At 42.6% G+C, this 15,827-nt stretch overlaps 1 protein-coding gene across 4 annotated transcripts in view; it reads right to left on the bottom strand.

The window, feature by feature from the left end:
- LRGUK (leucine rich repeats and guanylate kinase domain containing) overlaps positions 1-15,827 on the bottom strand; it is a 107,736-nt gene that overhangs the window by 5,205 nt on the left and 86,704 nt on the right. For 3 of the 4 annotated variants that reach the window (XM_074538664.1, XM_074538667.1, XM_074538665.1), the window contains 4 exons: positions 15,295-15,353; positions 12,298-12,393; positions 7,643-7,821; positions 3,573-5,147 (listed from right to left, as the gene is read on the bottom strand). In XM_074538664.1, the coding sequence (XP_074394765.1) occupies positions 5,008-5,147; positions 7,643-7,821; positions 12,298-12,393; positions 15,295-15,353 (474 nt within the window). In that variant the 3' untranslated portion in view covers positions 3,573-5,007. Of the gene's footprint in view, positions 1-3,572; positions 5,148-7,642; positions 7,822-12,297; positions 12,394-15,294; positions 15,354-15,827 lie in introns of those variants that run through there. The other variant, XM_074538666.1, reaches the window with a different exon arrangement.

Here is a 15,827-nt window from a genome sequence, read left to right as displayed (position 1 = left end):
CCCTTGGGAAACTTTCCTGCCCTCCCAGCATTGATTTTTCCTTTCCTGCTGTCTGGTTCCTGTTTGTCCATCCCAGCCTATGAAAATTGGTCACACAGGGCGTCTATAACACATTTGCAGTGGGAGATGGTTTCCCACAGGGGAAAAAAAACACAAAATGGTGTTGGAAACTGTGCAAAAATCCTGGGATCCTCCTTTATCTTTGACCTGAGCTGTGCAGAGCACGACCTACCCCAAATCTGCCCTGCAGGAGGGACCCAGTCCTCACTCTGGGATCTCCTACAAGAGCACAGAACATGTCCAGCTCTGCATCCAGTGCTGGCATCAGCAGGATTTGGAGCTGCTGGAGAGAGCCCAGAGGAACCCATGGAGCTGCTGCAGGGCTGGAGCGAGGCTGGGAGAGCTGGGAATGTTCCCTGGAGCAGGGAGGGATCCAGGGAGAGCTGGGAATGTTCCCTGGAGCAGGGAGGGATCCAGGGAGAGCTGGGAATGTTCCCCTGGAGCAGGGAGGGATCCAGGGAGAGCTGGGAATGTTCCCCTGGAGCAGGGAAGGCTCCAGGCAGAGCTGCCAGCACAGGGCAGGGCCTGCAGGGGCTCCAGCAGAGCTGCAGAGGGACTGGGGACAAGGCCTGCAGGGACAGCACCCAGGGAATGGCTCCCACTGCCAGAGGGCAGCCATGGGTGGCATCTTGGCAATGAGCAATTCCTGCCTGGGCTGGCATTGCCAGAGCAGCTGGGGCTGCCCCTGATCCCTGCAGTGCCCAAGGCCAGGCTGGAGCAGCCTGGGATGGTGGGCTTGGAATGGGATGGGCTTGAAGGGCCCTTCCCACCCAAACCATTCTGGCATTTGGGACACTCAGAATCCATCCCCAGGGATTTTTATGGAAGTTGGAGATGACAAAGGGAAGGGAGACCCTTCCTGGAGTGCTGAGATTGCCAGTGAAGCCCCCAGAGCCCAAAATCCCTTCCTGGAGAGGAGTCGGGGTGGGGATGTGCGCGGGGGCGTGCACGGCCCTGGATCCGGCTGGCTGCTGAGGGGTGAAGGCCAGGGCCCCTGTGCATCCGAAGCCAGCCCCCCTCAGCGTCCTGGCCTCGGGCTGAGCTGGGGGATAGCTCGGAGCAGCGCAGTGAGAGATGAATTAGGAGGTGACCACTTGCTGGGGGTAAACTGTCGGTTTATTACAGAAGAACCAACAAGGAGGGGAACCACTCAGCAAATGGCCCCGAACAGGGGGCGGGAAAGGGTTTTAAGGGAAAAGAGGGGAAAAAGGCAGGGAAACTCAGCTAACCAATAGTAATACATATTTGGAGGTGCGAAACATAATTGATATACTAAAGTAACCAACTGTTATGAAGCATAGGAGGGGCTCCGGGGCTACAGCCAACTATAACTCCCAGAGAAAAGAAAATTCTCGAAACCTGGGAGGAGAAGGGGGTGATTGACTGGGCCCAGGGAGGAGACAACTTTCACTTATAAGGGAGAATATGGGAGGAGCAGTTTCATATCGGCAACTAAGATCAGTGAGGTTTCCATAGCAACCTAACTGACAGGGTAGCAGTGGCGGGAACTAACAGGGAAGGAAGAAACCATTTAATACAGAAAATGGGGGAGCAAACTGACAAACTTAAGAACACACTACAGCAGGGATGGATCCAATGCCAGGCTGGGAGAGCTGGGAATGGAGGGAATTCCCTGGAGAGGGAGCCTGGGCTGGGATTTTGGGAAGGGATTCCCAGAGCAGCTGGGGCTGCCCCTGATCCCTGCAGTGCCCAAGGAAGGATTGGAGCCCCCTGGGATGGTGGGAGGTGCCCCTGGGTGGGATTTTAGGTCCCTTCCCACCCAAACCATTCCAGGATTCCGTGGTTTGCTGCTGGATTTTGAGTGGATTTTCAGTCCAATCCAGCACTCACCTCACTAAACTGCCAAAAATCCCCCACTATGGCCAAAAACCCCACCCAAATTTTGAATTTTTTCCTCTGAGCTCCCTCTACAGAATCATTTCTCATTCTACCAAAATCCGCCACGAAAATCTGGAGCCTTGGAAGAGCTGCTGATCTTCAGCTTGAGGATCCTCCTCCGTGGGAAGCAATTCCTAAAAATCTTTGGAATTTTTGTCTCCCTGAAATAAAAATTTTGTAACTCCCTGAGTTACTCACCCTGAGCTGCTTTGGTGCAATTGATCCAATTTAACCCACAAAACCTTTGGCTCTTCCATGGCTCCAAATTGGGCCAAAAATTCAATTTTCTGTGCAGGGAGGAGGAACCTGCTGAGGCAAAAGGCTCTGGAAGTAGAAAGCAATGAAAATTAACAGGAAAAATGTTAATTTAGGAGTTTTATTGTCTTGTGGAAACACAAATCTTCACTCATTTCCTGCTCTCAATAATTCTCATTTTTGCTGATGGCTCCTTGCTGGGTTCTTTAAATCTACTTGCAAATCAAATAATTGTGACTCAAGCACATTTTATTAAAAAAAGCCCAATTTTGAACTGTTTTTTGCTCCCAATTTCCCTCTGAACATTTCACAAAATCCCCCTTTCTAAATAATTCACACACAATATTATCAGCAGCCCTGGTGCATCCACACCTCAATTAAATCCACAAAATTAATAAAAAATACAATTCCATGCTAGGAAAAAAAAATTTCCTCCATTTTCCCAGCTGAGAGTGCTGAGGGAAATAATTTCTGATTTTGGGAAATAACTTTTTAATAAAGTTATAAATAAATAGCATTTTTTTTGTTGTTTTGGGGAGTTAATCAGAAATGGATCTAACAATAATATTTGATATTTTTTGTAGAGAAAGGGGTGAAAAGCAGGAATTGGGCTTTGGAAAGTTACAGAAATATTTAATAAAATTATAAATAACAGAAATATTTAATAAAACTATCAATAAATAATTTTTTGTTGTTGTTTTGGGGAGTTAATGAGAAATGGATCCAGCAACAATATTTGATTTTTTTTGCAGAGAAAGGGGTGAAAAGCAGAAATTGGGCTTTGGAAAGTACAGAAATATTTAATAAAACCATAAAGAATAGAAATATTTAATAAAACTATAAATAAATCACTTTTTTGTTGCTGTTTTGGGGAGTTAATCAGAAATTATATAATAATAAATATTATTGCTGATATAATCCAGCAATATTATTTAATATATTTAGCAGAGAAAGGGGTGAAAAGCAGGAATTGGGCCTTGGAAAATACAGAAATTCACCTTTTTTTGTTGTTGTTTTGGGAAGTTAATGAGAAAGGGATCTAACAACAATATTGGATATATTTTGCAGAGAAAGAAATGAAAATCAGGGTTACAAAGGCAGGAACTGGGCTGGGAGGGCTCTCAGGCATTGCTGCTTTGGGGAATTAATGAGAAATGGATCTAACAACAATATTGGATATATTTTGCAGATAAAGAGATGAAAAGCAAGAATTGGGCTCTGAAAAATACAGAAAATCACCTTTTTTGTTGTTGTTTTGGGGAGTTAATGAGAAATGGATCTATCAACAATATTTGGTATATTTTGCAGAGAAAGGGGTGAAAAGCAGGGCTGGGAACAGGAGCTGGGCTCTCAGGAGGTGCTGCTTTGGGGAGTTAATGACAAACAGATCCAACAACAATATTTGGTATATTTTGCAGAGAAAGGGGTGAAAAGCAGGGTTTGGAACAGGAGCTGGGCTCTCAGGAGGTGCTGCTTTGGGGAATTAATGACAAATGGATCTAACAACAATATTGGATATATTTTGCAGATAAAGGTGTGAAAAGCAGGGTTTGGAACAGGAGCTGGGCTCTCAGGAGGTGCTGCTTTGGGGAATTAATGACAAATGGATCTAACAACAATATTGGATATATTTTGCAGATAAAGAGATGAAAATCAGGGTTACAAAGGCGGGAATTGGGCTGGGAGGGCTCTCAGGAGTTGCTGCTTTGGGGAATTAATGACAAACAAATCTAACAACAATATTGGATATATTTTGCAGAGAAAGGGGTGAAAAGCAGGGCTGGGAACAGGAGTTGGGCTCTCAGCAGGTGCTGCTTTGGGAAGTTAATGATAATGGATCTACCAACAATATTGGATATATTTTGTAGAGAAAGGGGTGAAAAGCAGGGCTGGGAAGAGGAATTGGGCTCTCAGGTGTTGCTGCTTTGGGGAATTAATGACAAATGGATCTAACAACAATATTTGGTATATTTTGCAGAGAAAGGTGTGAAAAGCAGGGCTGGGAACAGGAGCTGGGCTCTCAGGAGGTGCTGCTTTGGGGAATTAATGAGAAATGGATCTACCAACAATATTGGATATATTTTGCAGATAAAGAGATGAAAATCAGGGTTACAAAGGCGGGAATTGGGCTGGGAGGGCTCTCAGGGGTTGCTGCTTTGGGGAGTTAATGAGAAATGGATCTAACAACAATATTGGATATATTTTGCAGAGTAAAGCAGGGTTGGGAACAGGAGTTGGGCTCTCAGGAGGTGCTGCTCTGTGGAATTAATGAGAAATGGATCTAACAACAATATTGGATATATTTTGCAGATAAAGGGATGAAAATCAGGGCTGGGAACAGGAGCTGGGCTCTCAGGGGTTGCTGCTTTGGGGAATTAAGGACAAACAGATCTAAACAACAATATTGGATATATTTTGCAGAGAAAGGTGTGAAAATCAGGGTTTGGAACAGGAGCTGGGCGCTCAGGAGGTGCTGCTTTGGGGAATTAATGACAAACAGATCTAACAACAATATTTGGTATATTTTGCAGATAAAGGGATGAAAATCAGGGTTTGGAACAGGAGCTGGGCTCTCAGCCGGTGCTGCTTTGGGGAATTAATGAGAAAGGGATCTAACAACAATATTTGGTATATTTTGCAGATAAAAGGATGAAAAGCAGGGCTGGGAAGAGGATCTGGGCTCTCAGGAGGTGCTGCTTTGGGGAGTTAATGAGAAACAGATCTAACAACAATATTTGGTATATTTTGCAGATAAAGGTGTGAAAAGCAGGGCTGAGAACAGGAATTGGGCTCTCAGGAGGTGCTGCTGGCCCATCGGGGTGTGATGGGGGGCAGGAGGCGCCGGGAGGGGCAGTGGGGCCCAGGGGAGCACCCCGAGTTGGCCTGGCTGCATTTCCTCGCCGCTCCTCCCTTCCCTGCAGCCTCCTCCTCCTCTGCAGCAACAAAAAAGGGAAAAGAAGGGAAAATGAGTTTATTCACAGAAGGAAAAAGGAGATTATTCCAATGGAAAGCGAGAATTTAACACAGGTTCCCAGTGGTTCTGGGGGGAATGGCTCAATTCATCCACTCTAAGCAGTCACTGGGTTGTTTTAATATTTGGGATTTTAATATTTGGAATTCTGGATTTTTAAAATATTTGGAAATCTGGAATTTTTTAATAGTTGGGATTGTAGAATTTCTGCAATTCTGGATTTTTTTTTGAATATTTGGAATTCTGGAGTTTTTGACTGGGTTTTTAAAATATTTGGAATTCTAGATTTTTTGGAATTCTGGAATTTTTAATATTTGGAATTCCAGAGTATTTGGAATTCTTGGATTTTTGGAATACTGGAATTTTTTGGAATTCTGGAATTTTTGAATATTTGGAATCCTGGAATTTTTGAGTATTTGGAATTCTGGAATATTTGATTTTTTTAAATTCCTGGAATATCTGGCATTCTGGAATGTATTCATATTTGGAATTTTTGGAATTCTGGGATTTTCAAATATTTGGAATCCTGGAATTTTTGAGTATTTGGAATTCTGGAATATTTGATTTTTTTAAATTCCTGGAATATTTGGCATTCTGGAATGTATTCATATTTGGAATTTTTGGAATTCTGGAATTTTCAAATATTTGGAATCCTGGAATTTTTGAGTATTTGGAATTCTGGAATATTTTGAATATTTTTGAATTCTGGAATATTTGGCATTCTGGAATTTTTGAATATTTGGGATTCTGGAATTTTTGTATATTTGGAATTCTGAAATATTTGGAATTCTGGGGTTTTTTTGAATATTTGCAATTCTGGACAATCTGCAATTCCAGCCCTACGTGTGGCTCGGCTCTCCGGGACGGTGGGCACTGTCCCTGCCCGTGTAGGGCTGATCTCTGCGGTCCCTCCCCTCACACCCACCCGGCTCGGCTCTCCCTGGTTCGGTGGGAACTGTCTCTCTCGTGGCACTGGATGATCTACCCACCATGGCTCGGCTCTCTCCGGGATGGTGGACATTGTCCCTGCGGTGCCAGGGCTGATCTCTACGATCCCTCCCCTCACACGCACCCGGCTCGGGGCTCTCCGGGATGTTGGGAACTGTCCCTGCCCATGCCAGGGGGTGGCACTGGGTGATCTCTGCGGTGCCTCCCCTCACACCAACCTGGCTCGGGGCTCTCCGGGACGGCGGGCATTGTCCCTGCCGTGTCCCCCCTCACACGCACCCGGCTCGGCTCTCCCCGGGACGGCGGGCATTGTCCCTGCCGTGTCCCCCCTCACACGCACCTGGCTCGGGGCTCTCCGGCACGGCGGGAACTGTCCCTGCCGTGTCCCCCCTCACACGCACCCGGCTCGGGGCTCTCCGGCACGGCGAGAACTGTCCCTGCCGTGCCTCCCCTCACACCCACCTGGCCCGGCTTTCCCCAGGACGGTGGGCATTGTCCCTGCCCGTGCCAGGGCTGATCTGTGCACGATCCCTCCCCTCACACCCACCTGGATCGGGGATCTCCTTGGGACGTTGGGAACTGTCCCTGCCCATGCCAGGGGGTGACACTGGGTGATCTCTGCGGTCCCTCCCCTCACACGCACCCGGCTCGGGGCTCTCCGGGATGTTGGGAACTGTCCCTGCCCATGCCAGGGGGTGGCACTGGGTGATCTCTACGATCCCTCCCCACACACGCACCTGGCTCGGGGCTCTCCGGGACGGCGGGCATTGTCCCTGCCGTGTCCCCCCTCACACGCACCTGGCTCGGGGCTCTCCGGGATGTTGGGAACTGTCCCTGCCCATGCCAGGGGGTGGCACTGGGTGATCTCTGTGGTCCCTCCCCTCACACGCACCTGGCTCGGAGCTCTCCGGGATGTTGGGATCTGTCCCTCCCGTGGCACGTATGATCTGTACGATCCCTCCCCTCACACTCACCCGGCTCGGCTCTGCCCGGGACGGCGGGAACTGTCCCTGCCGTGCCTCCCCTCACACCCACCTGGCCCGGCTTTCCCCAGGACGGTGGGCATTGTCCTTGCCCGTGCCAGGGCTGATCTGTGCACGATCCCTCCTCTCACACCCACCTGGATCGGGGCTCTCCGGGATGTTGGGAACTGTCCCTGCCCTGGCAGGGGGTGGCACTGGGTGATCTCTGCGGTCCCTCCCCTCACACGCACCTGACTCGTCTCTGCCCGGGACGGCGGGAACTGTCCCTGCGGTGCCTCCCCTCACACGCACCCGGCTCGGGGCTCTCCGGGATGTTGGGGACTGTCCCTGCCCATGCCAGGGGGTGGCACTGGGTGATCTCTGCGGTGCCTCCCTTCACACGCACCCGGCTCTGCCCGGCACGGCGGGAACTGTCCCTGCGGTGCCTCCCCTCACACGCACCTGGCTCAGGGCTCCCCCCGGGATGGTGGGCATTGTCCCTCCCGTGGCACTGGGTGATCTTTGCCGTCCCTCCCCTCACACCCACCTGGCTCGGAGCTCTCCGGGGGCTCGTTCCAGGCGCTCCAGGTGTGCACGCCCAGCCCGGCTGCGGACAGGTGCCTCTGGGGCAGCGGCAGCTTGGGCCACAGCAGCTGCTCCAGCCCGGGCAGGGCCGTCTCGGGAGGGACGAACACCTGCCTCCAGGCCAGCCCCAGCTCCATGAAGCTGTGGGGGGAAAATTCTGGGGTTAAAAGAGTCCTGCTTTAAAAGAGGGTCTGGTTTTCCACACCTGCATCAGTTGCTTTCAGCATCTTTTCCCCCTACAAACAAAACTCTTGAAAATCCCTCCCTCTGAGAGCGCCTGGTGCCGTTTAAGGACCAATTTCAAGATTTTGGGTTCAATTCTTGAATCATGATCTCTCTCAAATCTTACTCAGCACCAACTGTGCTAATCATGTAAAGAAAGACTAACTCTGGTTTTAAACCCATATTTGTTACTCTAACTCTATTTTTCCACACCTGCACCCAGTTTCTTTCAGCACCTTTTCCCCCTACAAACAAAACTTTTGAAAATCCCTTCCTGTGGGAGCACCTTGGCCATTTAAGGACAACCAATTTCAAGATTCTTGAGGAATTTCAAGCTCATGACATCTCCCAAATGCCACTCAGCAGCAGCTGTATTAATCACATAAGAGGAAATAACAAAGAGGGAATAATTCTGGTTTTAAAACCGTATTTGTCACTCCAATTCTGGTTTTCCACATGTGCACCGAGTTTCTTTCTTCATCTTTTACCCTACACAGAAAGCTCTTGAAAATCCCTTCCTGTGGGAGCACCTTGGCAATTTAAGGACCACCATTTTCAAGATTTTTGGTTCCATTCTTGAATCATGATCTCTCTTAAATCTTACTCAGCACCAACTGTGGCAATCATGTAAAGAGAGAATAACTCTGGTTTTAAACCCATATTTGTTACTCCAACTCTATTTTTCCACACCTGCACCCAGTTTCTTTCAGCACCTTTTCTCCTTCAAACGTCCCCTACAAGTTCCTACAGAGGGAATTGAACGTCCCCTCCTGTGGGAGCACCTTGGCAATTTAAGGACCACCAACTTCAAGATTTTTGGTTTAATTCCTCAAATATGCCCTCTCCCAAATTCCACTCAGCACCAACTGTGCTAATCACATCATGAGGGAATAACTCTTTTTTTTATAACCATTTTTCTCATTCCAATTCTGGTTTTCCACACCTGCACCAAGTTTCCTTCACATATCTGTCAAATATCAAATATCTTTCAAATATCCCCTACACAGAAAGCTCTTGAAAATCCCTTCCTGTGGGAGCTCCTGGTGCCATTTAAGGACCACCAATTTCAAGATTTTTGGTTCAATTACTGGATCATGACCTCTCCCAAATGCCACTCAGCAGGAACTGTGCTAATCACATCATGAGGGAATAACTCTTTTTTTCATAACCATTTTTCTCATTCCAATTCTGGTTTTCCACACCTGCACCAAGTTTCCTTCACATATCTGTCAAATATCAAATATCTTTCAAATATCTCCTACACAGAAAGCTCTTGAAAATCCCTCCCTGTGGGAGCTCCTGGTGCCATTTAAGGACCACCAATTTCCAGATTTTTGGTTCAATTCTTGAGTTTTAAACTCATGACATCTCCCAAATGCCACTCAGCAGGAACTGTGCTAAACACATAAGAGGGAATAACTCTTTTTTTTTAAAGCCATATTTCTCACTCCAATTCTATTTTTTCCACACCTGCACCAAGTTTCTTTCAAATATCAAATATCTTTCAAATATCCCCTACACAGAAAGCTCTTGAAAATTCGTTCCTGTGGGAGCTCCTGGTGCCATTTAAGGACCAATTTCAAGATTTTGGGTTCAATTCTTGAGGATTTTCCGTCTCATGACATCTCCCAAATGCCACTCAGCATCAATCATGTGTGTTACTCATGTAAAGAGAGAATAACTCTGGTTTTATAACCATATTTCTCGCTCCAATTCTAGTTTTCCACATCTGCACCAAGTTTCTTTCAAATATCAAATATCTTCACATATCTCCTACACACAAAGCTCTTGAAAATCCCTCCCTGTGGGAGCACCTGGTGCCATTTAAGGACCACCAATTTCAAGATTTTTGGTTCAATTACTGGATCATGACCTCTCCCAAATGCCACTCAGCAGGAACTGTGCTAATCACATCATGAGGGAATAACTCTTTTTTTCATAACCATTTTTCTCATTCCAATTCTGGTTTTCCACACCTGCACCAAGTTTCCTTCACATATCTGTCAAATATCAAATATCTTTCAAATATCTCCTACACAGAAAGCTCTTGAAAATCCCTCCCTGTGGGAGCTCCTGGTGCCATTTAAGGACCACCAATTTCCAGATTTTTGGTTCAATTCTTGAGTTTTAAACTCATGACATCTCCCAAATGCCACTCAGCAGGAACTGTGCTAAACACATAAGAGGGAATAACTCTTTTTTTTTAAAGCCATATTTCTCACTCCAATTCTATTTTTTCCACACCTGCACCAAGTTTCTTTCAAATATCAAATATCTTCAAATATCTTCAAATATCTCCTACACACAAAGCTCTTGAAAATCCCTCCCTGTGGGAGCTCCTGGTGCCATTTAAGGGCCACCAATTTCAAGATTTTTGGTTCAATTATTGGATCATGACCTCTCCCAAATGCCACTCAGCAGGAACTGTGCTAATCATATAATGAGGGAATAACTCTTTTTTTTAAAGCCATATTTTTCACTCCAGTTCTGGTTTTCCACACCAGCACCAAGTTTCTTTCAGCACCTTTTTCCCCTACAAACAAAACTCTTGAAAATCCCTTCCTGTGGGAGCTCCTGGTGCCATTTAAGGACAACCAATTTCAAAATTCTTCATTCAATTCTTTAAGAATTTCAAGCTCATGACATCTCCCAAATGCCACTCAACAGGGACTGTGCTAATAGTGTAAAGAGAGAATAACTCTGGTTTTGAAACCGTATTTCTCACTCCAATTCTGTTTTTCCACACCAGCACCAAGATTCCTGGTTTCAAAGGAATTCTTTCTTTCAAATATCAAATACTTTTCAAATATCAAATATCTTCAAATATCCCCCACCAACAAATCTCTGGAAAACCCTGGGGTTCCAATTCCCACCTGAGCCAGGTGAGTTTGCTGCTGGAACAGGTGGGAATTCCTGTTCCATCCCAGGTTAATAATAACGATGATAATGATGACGATGATGACGATGATGATGATGATGATGATGATGAAGATGTCTCACCTGCTTTCCCAGGGACCCTGCTCAGGAATTCCCACCTGTGCCAGGTGTGTTTGCTGCCCTCCCAAGTTAATACTAATACTAATACTAATACTAATACTAATACTAATACTAATACTAATAAAAATAATAATAATGATAATGACAATGATGATGACGATGAGGATGATGAGGATGACGATGATGATGAAGATGCCTCACCTGCTCTCCGAGGGGGACCTTGCTCAGCAATTCCCACCTGTTCCAGGTGAGTTTGCTGCTGCCCCCCCAGGTTAGTGTTAATAATAATGACGATGATGACGATGATGATGATGGTGTCTCACCTGCTCTCCGAGGTGACCCTGCCCAGGAATTCCCACCTGAATTGCAGGTGAGTTTGCTGCTGCCCTCCATGTTGATGATGATGATGATGATGGTTTGGTGCCCTTCGTCCCATCCAGGTGTGCTCACCTGCTCTCCCAGGGGCCCTGCTCAGGAATTCCCACCTGTGCCAGGTGAGTTTGAGGCTGCTCCCCCATGTTAACAATGATGACGATGATGATGATGATGATGATGATGATGATGATGATGATGAAGATGCCTCACCTGCTCTCTGAGGGGGCCCTGTACAGGCATTCCCACCTGTGCCAGGTGTGTTTGCTGCCCTCCCAGGTTAATAATACTAATAATAATGATAATGATAATAATAATGACGATGACGATGACGATGATGATGAGGATGATGAAGATGACGATGATGATGATGAAGATGCCTCACCTGCTCTCCGAGGGGGACCTTGCTCAGCAATTCCCACCTGTTCCAGGTGAGTTTGCTGCTGCCCCCCCAGGTTAATGTTAATAATAATGATGACGATGATGATGATGAGAATGATGATGGTGATGATGATGATGACGACGACGATGATGATGGTGCCTCACCTGCTCTCTGAGGTGACCCTGCCCAGGAATTCCCACCTGAATTGCAGGTGAGTTTGCTGCTGCCCTCCATGATGATGATGATGATGATGATGATGATGATGATGATGGTTTCGTGCCCTTCGTCCCATCCAAGTGTGCTCACCTGCTCTCCAAGGGGGCCCTGCTCAGGAATTCCCACCTGTGCCAGGTGAGTTTGCTGCCCTCCCAAGTTACTAATAACAATAATGATAATGATGATGATGATGATGATGATGAGGATGATGATGATGATGATGGTTTAATGCCCTTCCTCCCATCCAGGTGTGCTCACCTGCTCTCCCAGGGGCCCTGCTCAGGAATTCCCCCCTGTGCCAGGTGTGTTTGCTGCCCTCCCAGGTTAATAATACTAATAATAATGATAATAATAATGACGATGATGATGATGATGATGATGATGATGATGATGATGACGATGATGATGATGATGCTGAAGGGCCTCACCTGCTCTGCGAGTGGGCCCCGCTGATGCCCGAGGGCAGGGGGGGCACGGGCCGCGGCAGCTGCTGCAGCGAGGGCTCGCACTCGGGGTCCATGGCCCTGGCACGGCAAAAATCCCAAACCCCATTATTGATCACGGCACCACGGGGCAATGGCTCACAGGGAAACGGAGATTTTGTAATCACAAATTGAGATTTATTGTTTTAATTGAGCACAGACCAATTAGAGTGACTTTAATCAGAAACTGAGATTTCTTTTTTTTATTTATCACAGCCCGTCTTGGGTGAGTTGAATCAGAAATTGAGATTTTTTTTTTCTATTTATCACAACCCAAATGGGGTGAGTTTAATCAGAAATTGAGATTTTTTTTGTATTTATCACAACCCAAATGGGGTGAATTTAATCAGAAATTGAGATTTTTTTGTCTATTTATCACAACCCAAATGGGGTGAATTTAATCAGAAATTGAGATTTTTTTTCTATTTATCACAACCCAAATGGGGTGAATTTAATCAGAAATTGAGATTTTTTTTGTCTATTTATCACAACCCAAATGGGGTGAGTTTAATCAGAAATTGAGATTTTTTTTTTTTTTTTTTATTTAGCACAGACCAGTTAGGGTGAATTTAATCAGAAATTGAGATTTTCATGGGGTGAGATCAATCAGAAATTGAGATTTTTTTTTCTATTTATCACAACCCAAATGGGGTGAATTTAATCAGAAATTGAGATTTTTTTTCTATTTATCACAACCCAAATGGGGTGAGTTTAATCAGAAATTGAGATTTTATTTATCACAGACCAGTAAGGGTGAATTTAATCAAAAATTGAGATTTTCATGGGGTGAGATCAATCAGAAATTGAGATTTTTTCTTTTCTGTTCATCACAGCCCAATTAGAGTGACTTTAATCAGAAACTGAGATTTCCTTTTTTTATTTATCACAGCCCGTGTTGGGTGAGTTGAATCAGAAATTTAGATTTTTTTTTTATTTATTTAACACAACTCAAGTAGGGTGAGTTTAATCAAAAACTGAGATTTTTATTTTTTTTTAATTTAGCACAGCAGCCCAAATGAGGTGAAGTCAATCAGAAATTGAAATTTTTTTCTCTTTAGCACAGCACAAGTGGGGTGAATTTAATCAGATATTTTGATTTTTTTTTTTTTTATTTACCACAGCCCAAGTCGGGTGAGATCAATCAGAAATTGAGATTTTTTTTCTATTTATCACAACCCAAATGGGGTGAATTTAATCAGAAATTGAGATTTTTTTTTTTTATTTAGCACAGACCAGTTAGGGTGAATTTAATCAGAAATTGAGATTTTTGTGGGGTGAGATCAATCAGAAATTGAGATTTTTTTTTTCTATTTCTCACAACCCAAATGGGGTGAGTTTAATCAAAAATTGAGGTTTTTTTTTAATTTAACACAGTCCATGTGGGGTGAGATTAATCAGAAATTGAGATTTATTTTTTATTTAGCATAGCTGAAGTGGGGTGAGGTCAATCAGAAATTGAGATTTTTTTTTTCTATTTATCACAACCCAAATGGGGTGAATTTAATCAAAAATTGAGGTTTTTTTTTTTAATTTAACACAGTCCATGTGGGGTGAGGTTAATCAGAAATTGAGATTTATTTTTTAATTTATCACAGCCCAAATGGGGTGAGGTTAATCAGAAATTATTTCATTCTGATTTAATTCTTGATTTAATTCTGATTTAACTCTTGATTTATTCCTGATTTAATTCTGATTTAATTCTTGACTTAATTCTTGATTTAATTCTGATTTAATTCTTGATTTTAATTTAAACAATCAAGAATTAAATCAGAATTAAATCAAGAATTAATTTCCATAATTCCATATCCAGAGAAAAACCCAGCAAATCCCAGGGGAGTTTAAGAAGGTGAAACCTCTCTGGTGGGGGCCTAAATAATTATTTAATTCTGATTAATTATTGATTTAACTCTTAATTTAACTCTTGGTTTAATGGGTGTTTAAATAATTATTTTATTCTGATTTAATGCTTGATTTAAGTCTTGATTTAATTCCTGATTTGATTCTTCATTTAATTCTTGATTTAATTCTGATTTAGTTCTTGATTTAACTCTTGGTTTAATGGGTGTTTAAATAATTATTTTATTCTGATTTAATGCTTGATTTAATTCCTGATTTGATTCTTGATTTAATTCCAATTTAATTCTGATTTCATTCTGATTTAATTCTTGATTTCCCTCGATTTAATTCTGATTTACCTCTTGATTTAACTCTTGATTAAACCCTGATATAACTCTTAATTCTGATTGAATTCTTGATTTAATTCTTGATTTCTTTCTGATTTAACTCTTGATTTAAACCTGATTTAATTCTGATTTAGTTCTTGATTTAATTCTGATTTAATTCTAGATTTAATTCAAGATATAATTCTTAGTTCTGATTTAACTCTTGATTTAAATCTGATTTAGTTCTTGATGTAACTCTTGATTTAATTCTAGATCTAATTCAAGATTTAATCCTTAGTTCTGATTTAATTCATGATATAATTCTGGTTTAACTCTTGCTTTAAAGGTTAAGAATTGAATTGGATTAAATTGGAAATAAATTGGAATTAAATTGGAATTAAATTGGAATTAAATTGGAAATAAATTGGAAAAAATTTGATTAAATTGGAATTAAATCAGAATAAATTGGAATAAAATTGGAATGAATTAAATGGGATTAAATTGGAATTACATTGGATTAAATTGGATTAAATGGGAATGAAATTGAACCAAATTGGAATAAATTGGAATTAAATTGGAATAAAATTTGAATGAATTAAATGGGATTAAATTGGACTAAATTGGAAATAAATTTGAATTAAATTGGAATTAAATTGGAAATAAATTTGATTAAATTGGAATAAAATTGGAATAAAATTGGAATGAATTAAATGGGATTAAATTGGAATGAAATTGGATGAAATTGGAATAAAAAGGAATAAAATGGAATTTCCCAGGTTACCTGTGGGACAGAAGCACCTGCCGAGCTGCAGAGAAACGTCTGTGCAGAGAAGCTTCTTCCTGGGGAAAAAAGAAATAAAAATTATAATTTCAAATAATAATTTTTAATTATTTCTGCTGATTTTAATGATTTGGATCCTCCTTTCTCCTGAGGGTTTAAATTTAAATATCCTGGGGAAACAGCAGGATGAATGAGGTGGATAAATAATAAATGAAATTAAATAAATTTATTGAGTGAATGAAATTGCTCAATAAACAGAAATTAAATAAATAGAAATGAAATATTCACGTAAATAGAAATAAAAGAAGTATATATTTATAAATAAATAGAAATAAAATAATTTTAAAAATATATATATCTCATTATATTAATAATTTCATCTTGCTTTATATCTAATTTATATCAGTTAATACCACTGATATAAATTATAAATTATAAATTATAAATTATCACTTATCAATAAATGTCAATTTAATGGGCTGAGACACAGGAAATTAAACTGCTCAACAAATAGAAATAAAAGAGTCACAGAA

The sequence above is a fragment of the Zonotrichia albicollis genome, chromosome 4 (assembly GCF_047830755.1).
Source record: "Zonotrichia albicollis isolate bZonAlb1 chromosome 4, bZonAlb1.hap1, whole genome shotgun sequence".
Lineage (NCBI taxonomy): Eukaryota > Metazoa > Chordata > Aves > Passeriformes > Passerellidae > Zonotrichia > Zonotrichia albicollis.
Note: the sequence above shows the minus strand (reverse complement) of the source record. Positions and strands in the feature narration are given on the sequence as shown.